The sequence below is a fragment of the Gekko japonicus genome, unplaced genomic scaffold (genome assembly GCF_001447785.1).
Source record: "Gekko japonicus isolate JY-2015 unplaced genomic scaffold, Gekko_japonicus_V1.1 scaffold653, whole genome shotgun sequence".
Classification (NCBI taxonomy): domain Eukaryota; kingdom Metazoa; phylum Chordata; class Lepidosauria; order Squamata; family Gekkonidae; genus Gekko; species Gekko japonicus.
In genome coordinates this window covers 370,354-381,885 of record NW_015171524.1, presented here as the reverse complement: position 1 = coordinate 381,885, position 11,532 = coordinate 370,354, and the positions used below count along the sequence as shown (strand labels likewise).

Sequence of the window (11,532 nt, the reverse complement as noted above, 5' to 3'; positions counted from 1 at the left end):
CTAGGAGCTCTCCCACTGTTGACCCCCCCCAAGCACCAAGAACACTTGCCCCAGAGTCCCAATCTATACCTTGTGATACCACTGATGAACCTCTGCTCCATAAGATTATCTAATTCGCTTTTGAAGCCGTCCATGCTTGTAGCACCCACCACTTCCTGTGGCGGTGAATTCCATGTGTTCATCACTCTCTGGGTGAAGAAGTACTTCCTTTTATCCGTTCTAACCCGACCGCTCAGCAATTTCATGGAGTGCCCACGAGTTCTTGTATTATGAGAAAGAGAGAAAAGTACCTCTTTCTCTACCTGCTCTATCCCACGCATAATCTTGTAAACCTTGATCATGTCACCCCTCAGTTGTCGTTTCTCGAAGCTAAAGAGCGCTAAGCGCTTTAAGCTTTCCTCATAGGGAAAGTGTTCCAACCCTTTTATCATTCGAGTTGCCCTTTTCTGCACTTTTCCCAAAGCTATAATATCCTTTTTAAGGTGTGGAATACTGCACACAGTATTCCAAATGAAGTCGCACCATTGATTTGTATAGGGGCATTATGATATTGGCAGATCTGTTTTCAGTACCCTTCCTAATAATCCCCAGCATAGCGTTGGCCTTCTTTATTGCAGCCACACACTGTCTCGACGCACACACTGCCCTCCCTCTCACAATCTGCCTGTTGTTACCACAGAAGACCTCCTCAGATGTATGATCTTAATTCATAAGAACATAAGAGAAGCCACGTTGGGTCAGGCCAGTGGCCCGTCCAGTCCAACACTCTGTGTCGCACCGTGGCCAATACCCAGGGGTCACCAGGAGGTCCACTAGCGGGGCCAGAACTCCAGAAGCCCTCCCACTTCAAGTAATCCTGAGCTCTTTTCTGGAGAGCTTATTGCCGTTCGGATCCCAGGCCTGCTTTTTGTTTACAAATCAAAATCAGAAATGCTGGTCAACTGGCACAGTACAGTTACCAACCTCCAGGGCCCACCTGGCGATTGACAGCTCTCTGTGCTGGGCCCCGGTTCTCCCCCTTTCTGGTACATGATATCCCTGCAAAGGTGTTACCCGCGGCATCTCCCACAGTCCTCCCTGTCTCTCCTTTTTCACTGTTCCCCGTTCCCAGCAGCGGACTGCGTGGTTGAAAGCAACCTGTTATTTATATATATCGTTAAGGAAAGTATTTAACAGCCGTACATGGAAACCCCACCATTTAATTACTGCTCTTGCCAGCCAGAGCAATAATTCACAGAGGGTTGCTGCAGGAGTGTTTTTCATCAAATGGGCCTTTATCCTCTGTCTGCTTTTGTGGACGTTTCATTTTAGAGCTCTTCTATCAGCCGGCTTCGATCTTTTCATAGCCCACGAGAAACGGGCCCGGCTTCTGTGCCCCTTGGTTTCAGCCGGGGTGCGTCTGAACCCGTGAAGATGCCATATGTGTCACAAGACACGTGGTGTATCAATTCTCTACTCCAGGGGTCATTTCGTAGGAAAAGAGGTGCAGGAGCTCATTAGCATAACTCATTAGCATAACTTATTTGCATATGCCACACCCCCTGACATCACCGGAAGTGTGTCAGAAGGCAACACCCACCGCTCAGGCTCCACTGGACTCTTTTGGATTGCTAGCTATTGGGGGGGAGGAATGCGCAGATCTGCCCTCACAGAGGAGGGAGAGCTTGTACCTGAATAAACCTTGGCCTTAAAGGTGCCACTGGATTGTTTTTGGATTGCTATCGGGGGGGGGGGGCTCTGCAACTTACCTGGCTGCTTCTTGCTCCTTGTGGCCTAGGGCTGCTGGGAGCAGGGGGCAGGGCTTGTTGCATGTGCCCGCCCCCTGGGCTCTTTACTGCCGGAGCTCCACTCCTGAGCGCTCCTGCAGGAAATGACCCCTGCTCTACTCTGACTGGCAGCGTCTCTCCGGGGTCTCAGGTCGAGGTCTTTCACATCCCCCGAGCCTTTTAACTGATGATGATGAAGAAGAAGAGATTGGATTTATACCCCGCCCTTCACTACCCAAAGGTGTCTCAGAGTGGCTTACAAACTCCTCTCCCTTCCCCTCCCCACAACAGACACCCCGTGAGGTAGGTGGGGCTGAGAGAGCTCTGACAGAAACGGCTCTTTTTCAAGAACAGCTCTTATCAGAACTATGGCTTGCCCAAGGTCATCCAGCCAGGTGCAAGTGGAGGAGTGGGGAATCAAACCCGGTACTCCCAGATTAGAGTCCCCACACTTAACCACTACACCAAACTGGCTCTCACTCTCAAACTCACTCTCAAACTGGCTGTTCCCAGGATCGAACCTGAATATCCTCTGTGCACAAAGCAGATGCTCTACCGAGAGCCAGTTCGGTATAGTGGTTAAGAGAGGTGGACTCTAATGTGGAGAGCCAGGTTCGATTCCCCACTTGTCCACTTGAAGCCAGCTGGGTGACCTTGGGTCAGTCACAGTTCTCTCAGCCCCCCAAAATAAACCTAGCTTGCCTCAAAAAGAGCTAGAGCTTCAGGCTGCCAGACAATCTTCAGATCTCCTGACTATACTACACCCACTGCCATATGATAATTAGTTTAATGAGATGCTCTGCCACTGAGCCTCGTTTCTGCTGGCACGGCTGAGGTTGGCAGAAAGGAAAGATGGCTCCCAGTTTCGTCTTCACAGCCGCCTACGCTTCTGAATTGGATTGACCACTTGCCAGGGATTCCCTTCTAGCTCATCCAGGGCGAGAGGGTGAAATTGAGTAGAATGCAGACCGTCCACCGGGGATTCATAAATCCTTTCTAAGTCCTGAAAACTCTTGTTGCAGCTCAAGCCGGTCATAAATCAGGTCTGTGTTTTTAATTCTTCCTTTTCATTTAGGATACTCGAACACCTGCTCCAGGTTTTTTAGCATACACAGTTAATGCTTCGTTGACAAGATCCAGGTGATCTTCTATTTTAATTCCATGTACCGCAAAACCTTTTCTCCAGCGGTATAAATCCACCAAAAGCTGTCAAGGCCGCTACTAACCTTTTATATGGAGGGTCACAGATTTCGGAAAGGTGTCGAACGAAACATTTATGGCAGGGCGGCACACCGGGGGCTTTGAGCGTTGACACAGAATGCTCACCAATGTCTTAAACGTGTTTAAGGAAGGTTTGCATAGCCGCCACGGGAGGACCTGTTTCCCCATTGGGGTTTTCTCTCATCCGCATTAAGAAATACAATCCTGAGCTAAAGCCATGAATTATTTATGGGGATAAATAATATCAGCAGTTTGCAATGCAGCAGGTTCAGAATAGACAAACGGAAATATCGTCCCACACCAGTGCCTAGTTAACTTACGGAACTCACTGCCACATGATGGGCTGAGGACCACACTGTTTTAGTTGACTTTAAGTAAGGGCTGCATACATCCAGAGGGGATAAGTCTATGAGTGACCTAATAGGCGTGAGAACAGAATAGAACCTCCATGTTCCGAGGCAGTATACCTCCATACCAGATGCTGGTATTGGGGAGGGTTTGTATGCTGCCCTGTGAATGTCCCAGAGTCATCTGGCCAGCCAATGTTGGAGAATCAATGTGGGACAGATCCAGCAGGGGTATCCACCAGCGGGGCCGGAACGCCAGAAGCCCTCCCACAGTTGCCCCCCAAGCATCAGGAATACAGAGCATCACTGCCCCAGACATAAGAACATAAGAGAAGCCATGGTGGCTCAGTGGTTAAGACACTGAACTGCAGACCAGAAGGTCGGTAGTTTGGCAGTTCGAGACCTGAGTGCTGCGTGACGGAGTGAGCTCCCGTCTCTGGCCCCAGCTCCTGCCAACCTAGCAGTTCGAAAGCAAGAAATTGCAAGTAGATAAATAGGTAGCACTTCGGTGGGAAGGTAACAGTATTCTGTGTGCCTCGGCATCCAGTCATGCCAGCCACATATCCATGGAAACATCTTTGGACAGCGCTGGCTCTTCGGCTTGGAAACGGAGATAAGCACCGCGACCGTAGAGTCGGATTCGACTGGCTTTCGAGCAAGGGAAACCTTTACCTATCCACTGAGATTAGCAACGTTAGCTAAATTAACCTGCCTTGTTCAGATGCCGTATACTGGATTAGGCACAATCGTTAACAGGCTGGTGGAATTAGATACATTATCGGTCTGATCCAGAAGGCTCTTGAGTTATGGCCTACATCCCTGAAGGCAGTTCTGGTTTATGTATGGATGTGGGCTAACGTCTTATTCCTGTAACACACATTCCAAAACCCTACCGAGGATGAAACCCAAGACTTCCATCTCTTTATACAATCTAGTCCTCCTCCCTCCCAGCCTTCACTGGTTCCCAGTTTTCCCACTCCTTCCAACTAGTCCATGGTTTCTTCCGTGGTTCTTGCCGTGGGATGCACGGCAAGACTGAGAACCTCTTCAACTCGGCAAGTCAGAAAGGAGGCCAGGCTGTGAGTCAAATACCCACATGTTGAGCTGGAAAAACAGATCATGAGAATTCTGCTCTGCCCGAGTATCTTCTAACTTTCTGCAAGCCGGTGTTTTGTTTGCTTGATAATTTCCACCAAGATTGTTCTGCTGGTATCTGTAATGTGGTATTGATTGCCCCAAATTTTCAGCTTCTAAGAGATGAACCGATCTCCCCTTTATTTAATCAGGACCTCCTCTCTCCAGAAGCAAAATCGTCCTGGTTACTTAGAGACAAAGACAAACAAACTCCCCTGCGTGTGGCAAAGCTTCTAGCAGCTGTTGTCAAATCACATGACAACTTTTGCAGTAGCGACCTTTAAATTCTTCCGTGTTTTCCTGTGGAACGAGGTTTATTGTGGGATGAGGGCTTGCTGTTTATGACTCCGGTTGCAAAAACAGTAAAGATGTAACGCGGTATATCCTTTTAACGTACAAGCCTGATGCACAGTATTTGCTAGTGATTTAATTTCACTGAGCTGGAAAGAGTAATGCAATCATTGGCTGCAGGATGGAAGTTCTTCCTCCTCATTCCAGCTTGATCTTATAGTAGATCTTCTTTTGAACAGTGGCACATAATTTTCCCAGAAAGAAGGTATCAGTGACCTCCACCACCCCATTTTTAAAAAAGCATTCCCGTGTTCATGCCTTGGTATAATTTAAGGTTTCTGTGTCAGCGCCCAGGAGCTGTATGATAAGGGGATACTCAGCGCAGAGCTCAAGTGGAAATCCCAGCAGGATGGGGAATGCACTCAGAAAGACCTTGGGGCCATGTTCTCTGGAGGACCAGAGAACAAAGTAAGCCAAGTTAACGCGCCGCAAGATAATGGAAAATGAGCAAGTTGAGAGATAAAGGCAAATAGTCTAGGGGTTTTTTTAGCCGATCGGCTTTAATTTGCTGTGTCAAGGCCCTGGTCAGGTATCGAGAGAGACCTGCAGAGATGTGTGAGACAATGCCTTTTTGTTTCCAGCTAGATGGTGTGCAAAGATGTAAGGAATAAATGTATCGGATTTCTGGTGGGTAACTAGAATTCCCTGCCGCCCCCTCCCCGCATGGCAGCCCCCTCAGTTCCCCAAAGTTCCCCAAAGGGCTGTTCCTGGGGGAAGAGTAGACTGGAGACCCTTTCCTGATGGATCTCACTCTCCTAACCTTGAGGTTGTCAAGTGGTTAAGATGCCAAACTGCAGACCGGAAGGTCGGTAGTTCAGCAGTTCTAGACCCGAGTGCCATGTGACGGAGTGAGCTCCAGTCTCTGGCCCCAGCTCCTGCCAACCTAGCAGTTCGAAAGGAAGACATTGCAAGTAGATAAATAGGTACCGCTTCGGTGGGAAGGTAACAGCGTTCCGTGCACCTCGGGGTCTTGTCACGCCGGCCACATGACCACGGAAATGTCTTCAGACAGTGCCGGCTCTTCGGCTGAGATGAGCACCGCATCCCTAGAGTCAGATTCGACTGGCTTTCGAGCAAGGGAAACCTTTACCTTTACCTTATTAGTCAATTGAGAATCTGTGGCTCGATTGTCCAGTAACATTCTCCCCTTCCTTGCGTATCTTTAGAAAACAGCAAGAGTCCAGGAGCACCTTAAAGACTAACAAAATATGTGGCAGGGTTTGAGCTTTCGTGGGTCAAACGGCTCACTTCTTCAGATATCTGAAGAAGTGAGCAGTGATATCTGAAGAAGTGAGCAGTGAGATCTGAAGAAGTGAGCAGTGACTCACGAAAGCTCAAACCCTGCCACGTATTCTTTTAGTCTTTAAGGTGCTCCTGGACCTAGTCTACTGCTACAGACAGACTAACACAGCTAACCATCTTGTTTATCTTTGTAATCGAAGGTATTGCATGCAGCCCTGTGACTCTGATAATTTTTGGTGTGTGTATGTATGTTTTAGATTTTAAGTCCCATCTAGTCATTTCTGACTTAATAGTGACCCTATGAATTAACATTCTCCAAAAGGTCCTGTCATTAACAGCCTTGTGTGGGTCTTGCAAACCGAAGGCCTTTGTGGCTTCATAGAGGGAGTCCATCCATCTCATGTTGCAGCTTCTTTCCCTGCCGCCTTAAACTTTTCCTAGCATTATTGTCTTTTCCACTGAGTCTTGTTTTCTCATAACGTTACTGTAACATTATTAAGTTATTTTTTGACTGCAATAATCCCCAAGGAAACGAGCTGAGAACTCACACTGAAACAAATACTGGTAGTCCTGAAGGTGCCACTGGGCTTTTGTTTCCCTTCGTTTGTACCAGAATGATCCTGGAAATAACGTTTCCCCTTTCGTTTTTGTCTTATGGCAAATACTCGTTCGGCTGCTGTTCGGAAACTTTCCGGAACCCACCGGGGAATGCTTCTAACCCATCCGTGATCTCTCTCTCGTTTCTGTTACCCAGTTCATGCCACAGAGGCTGCAGTCAACCAACACCGACTGCATGACGTCCCACGGAACAATCCGGCACCAGACCCTGGATTTTGACGAGTTTATCCCTCCTATTCCACCTCCCCCCTACTACCCACCTGAATACACCTGCACCCCCGTGATAGAAGCACAAAGGTGATTCTCTTTAACCTGCACATTCTTGCTCATGTATCAGATTGGAATAAGATGATGCTAATCCAGTGTTTCCTTGTCTCCTTGGCGCTGACCGTTTGGAACTTTCAGAAGGGCTCTTCCCACCTGGGATAAGAGCCGTAGGCGGTGTTGCTTTATAAATAAGGATGACCCAATGTGACATTTTTTTTGTCTCTGTCGGCTTCTGTAAATTGGTATTTTTTGTCTCTGTCGGCTTCTGTAAATTCCCTCTGCTGGATTTTGCATTGCCATTGTTCCTTTTGGAGTTCCCTGTGTGCGATTTTTGCGCCGTCTGTAGGCAATTGACATGCAAAGAACGTTTAAAGATTTGCATATGGTTTTTGGCGGGGAGGAAAAAATCGCCGCAAGGAAACGGAGAGCAGTGCAAAAATGAAATCTTATGGCCTGATTTCCCACAAGGGAACAACGAAATCAGAATGGGGGGGCATTCAGATTGAACACTCAAACCAACAAAAAAATTAAGCTTTATCCTGTTTTTAAGGACAGCAGCACGCTAACATGACATACTTGGCTTTGCCGTAAAGCAAATGCGCGACGTTTTGTTCTGTTAAATTCGTTATCGGCGGCTTTATGGATTCCTACTAATTGTGACTTTCATTATTATTACCTTTTTAGAGGGCTCCACCTGGACTTTCCTCACTCGCCCTTCAGCACTTTGTACGAGGTTGCCATTAACAGCCCCGGGATTGTCTACCCAGCTGAGCTGCCCCCTCCATACGAAGCCGTAATTGGACAAGCGCCCGCTCACCAGGTATGGAAGACTCTCAAATCAGCCCGAACTGAGAATGTTCTGACAGTGAATGTAATGAATTTATGCATCTCGCTCTGAACTTGTAGCCTGTTCCCGACCTTAACACTTTCAGCCTTGTCTTTGATGCTACCCGGGTGAGGAAATTACATTTTTCTCCCCCAAAGCTCGGATTTCTCGTATTTGAAGAAGAGGAATGAAGCGCCTTAAAGGCAGGGCGCACCTTGTACTTGCTGTGCTCTTTTCTAAATTAAAAGCGTTGACGTGTGAGCCGTTTGGCTTAGTGGTTGGAGTGCTGTGCTGTGCTGGGCCTGGGTTCGAATGCCTGCCGTGCCGTGGCGCTTTTGTACTCTCAGGTGAACTTAACTCGCAGGTTTGGTGTAGGGGTAATATAAGGAAAAATGCATTTCTCTGAGCTGTTGTGGCAGAAAGGTGGAATTAAAATGCACTAGAGAGAGGAAAGACCGTCATTGAGATGGAGAGGGGGAAATGAGCATGGGCAGAACTGAAAGCTGTGATAGGCACCTACTTATTGCCCTTGACAGCATCCCTCGATATGGATGCAATTGATTCTTGCACCTTTGGAGTCAGGGTTCAACTAGGCTAGAGGCCAAGAATTCTGTATTTAGATCTCCCAAGCTTTTTTTCCCTTCTTCTTTGTAAGGGAGGGGGGAATCAGGCCCTTGAGAGCCAGTTTAGTGTAGTGGTTAGGAGTGTGCACTCTAATCTGGGAGAACCGGGTTTGATTCCCCACTTTTCCTCCGCATGCAGCTGCTGGTGTGACCTTGGGTCAGTCACAAGTTATCTCAGAGCTTTTCTCTCAAGGGCAGTTCTCTAAGAGCTCTCTCAGCCCCACCCGCCTCACAGGGTGTCTGTTGTGGGGAGGGGAAAGGAAGAAGATTGTAAGCCGCTCTGAGACTCCTTCGGGTAGTGAAGGGCGGGGTATAAACCCAATCTCTTCTTCTTCTTCTGTGCATATATGTGTAAAGCACTGTTTGGGAGGCCCTGGGTGGTGCAGCATTTGGAATGTTGCCCTAGGGCATGGGTGAGCTGGGTTCGAACCCCCACTCTGCCCTGGTAACCTCAGGCCAGTCGCTCTCGGCTCAGTCTCCATCTACCTCACAGGGTTGTCGTGAAGATAGTGACCTCGGGCCAGTCGCTCTCGCTCAGTCTCCATCTACTTTACAAGGTTGTCGTGAAGATAAAATGGGAAAGAGAGAACTGTGGGAAACGCCTCTCACTCCTTGGAGGGAAAAGCAGGTTAAAAACATGCCCGGCAGAAGGCTCAGAGGAGCTGAAGGTGAGGTTCAAGGTTACACTTTGTTTTCACTGGCTTGGGGGAACTGAGAAGCGAAGCCGGGATCAAGGCTTCGAAAGAGGTATTTGTTAAATGTAAGAAACGTAACAGCTCGGAGCATTCTGGTGTTTCTCCAGATAGATAATTTCCAGCCGGCTGCCCTTTGTTTGTCTTTCCCCATGGGCATCTTGGGATTTTTTTAACCAATAAACCTGCATTCTCCTGGATCCCCCGTGTTATGCTTGGGCAGCTGCTTGCATAATAGCATTTTTCGTAAAGGTTACACTCAAAGTCAGAGAAGTTTGGGTTGCTGCCGGAGGGGGAGGGAAGGCCTAGCAAATTGTGCACTGAAACCGAGCGTCCCCACTCAGGGGGGTGATCAGATATCGAAGAGAAACTTCGCTTCGGATCTCACCCCATCCCTCTGGCTTGGATCACACAAGCCCGTCACGCTGGGTGTTTTGGATTGAACCAAAGTCACCGTCTGTCCAGAGCTACCAGCTCTGATTGCGAAATGGAGCCTCCATATTCAGAAGAAGTCTACCATTGGACACCAGATGCAGAGCACAAACTACAGGAGGGGGTTGTGGCCTTCACACTCTCTGCTTGGGAGTTTCCCAGAGATGTCTAGCTGGTTTCTGCTAGAAGCAGAAAGAACGTGGGATTCGCTGCCAGAAGATGTAGCGACGGCCACAGGAATAAACAGCTTTAAAAGGGGACGAGATAGAATCATGGAAGATAAGTCTATCAGTGGCTACTAGCCGTGGTGGCTGAGGGGAACCTCCAACTTCAGAGGCACTAAGCTTCTGGATCTCAGAGGCAGGAGTCAACATCAAGAGGAGGCCTCGGCCTCTGTGCCCTGTTCGCGGCTATCCAGAGGAACTGGTGGGCCACTGCACGAGACAGGATGCTGGACGAGATGGACCCTCACTGGTCTGATCTTGCAGGGCTCTTCTGATGTTCTTCTGAATTCACAGCCTTTCTGATGTTCTTCTTAATTCACAGCCCTGCCCCACAAGAGGCATGGGTGGGGATTGGTATGGGGAAGGAAACGGATGGTTTGGTTGCTTGGAGGGTAGGGAGGATTCATCGGGTTTTGATTCTTAAGCAGTAGACTAGTGCATCGACCTTGGGAAGGGCTGGGAGGGGGACGGGGTGCTGAGCCGGTGGATATGAAGGGGGGGGGCGTGAAACAGAACGCCACGGCAACATACAGCCTGGCATGCTTCAGCATATTTGCAGGTTATTTATGTATAACCTGAGGGGCGGTGGTGGCTCAGAGGTTAAGACGCTGGGCTGCAGACTGGAAGGTTGGTAGCTCGGCAGTTTGAGACTCGAGTGCCGCATAACGGAGTGAGCTCCCGTCTCTAGTTCCAGCTCCTGCCAACCTAGGAGTTCGAAAGCAAGGAATCGCAAGTAGGTAAATAGGTACCGCTTTGGTGGGAAGGGAACAGCATTCCATGCACCTCGGCGTTTAGTCATGCCTGCCACATGACCACGGGGAATTCTTCGGACAGCGCTGGCTCTTCGGCTTGGAAACAGAGACGAGCACCGCCCCCTAGAGTCGGATTCGATTGGCTTTTGAGCAAGGGAAACCTTTACCTTTATGTGTATCCTAGCTACCTGATCACATGCTGCAGTCATACTGGTACATATATCCATAGATAGAACATATTATTTTTACAAAGCCCGTCACTCCCTCGTAATAGTTGCCCCACAAGAAAAAAGCACGCCCCACAAAACAAAACAAAATCGTGGCTACGGGCCTGCCAATACCTAGAACAGAATACCACTGAGCCCTGATACTTCCGTACTATCTGAAAAGAGGAGCAATTAGTGAAACAGGCAAGATAGGAAACGATCCAGAATACAGAGCCAGGAATATTCCATTTTCTCTTTGTTGGAATCGGGACATTGTGTGTTTCTCACCTCTTTTGGAGGGAAGTGAATAAGGATTGGGAGGTGCGCGACTCTCTTTCCTCATCTTCGGCCTGCTTGCCCAGTCATTGCTGAGACAAGCGCAACAAACTTGGCTTTGGGATAGCTGTAATTGCTGCGAGCCATTGTCCACTTTGCCGTGACCCGTTAGCGCCTCCTTTGGGCACTTGCTGGTTAATTTGCAGCAATTAACATGTGAAAACTTTTTGGCCGGACTACAACGCAGCTGCTTTTAACCAGGTTGGGAAATCACCAGCACCAACTGCAGGTTGTTCAGGGTGTGATTCATTTCCCTCTGCATGTCATTGCAAACAGTGGATGTGGTAATGCTGCTTTTCAGAATGGTAGCCCTACCGATCAAGCAAAGGGGCAGTATAGAGCAGTGGTTAGAGCAGAGGTGTCAAACTCAGTTTGAACTCAGAGGTGTTGAACTCAGAGCCAGTTTGGTGTAGTGGTTAAGTGCGTGGACTCTAAACTGGGAGAACTGGGTTTGATTCCCCACTCCTCCACTTGCACCTGACTGGATGACCTTGG

General features: G+C 48.6%; 1 protein-coding gene across 1 annotated transcript in view; it reads left to right on the top strand.

The window, feature by feature from the left end:
* FAM189A1 (family with sequence similarity 189 member A1) overlaps window positions 1-11,532 on the top strand; it is an 82,376-nt gene that overhangs the window by 56,789 nt on the left and 14,055 nt on the right. Inside the window, exons 4-5 of the mRNA XM_015419496.1 lie at window positions 6,816-6,976; window positions 7,631-7,766. Coding sequence (XP_015274982.1) covers window positions 6,816-6,976; window positions 7,631-7,766 — 297 coding nt within the window. The remainder of the gene's footprint in view (window positions 1-6,815; window positions 6,977-7,630; window positions 7,767-11,532) is intronic.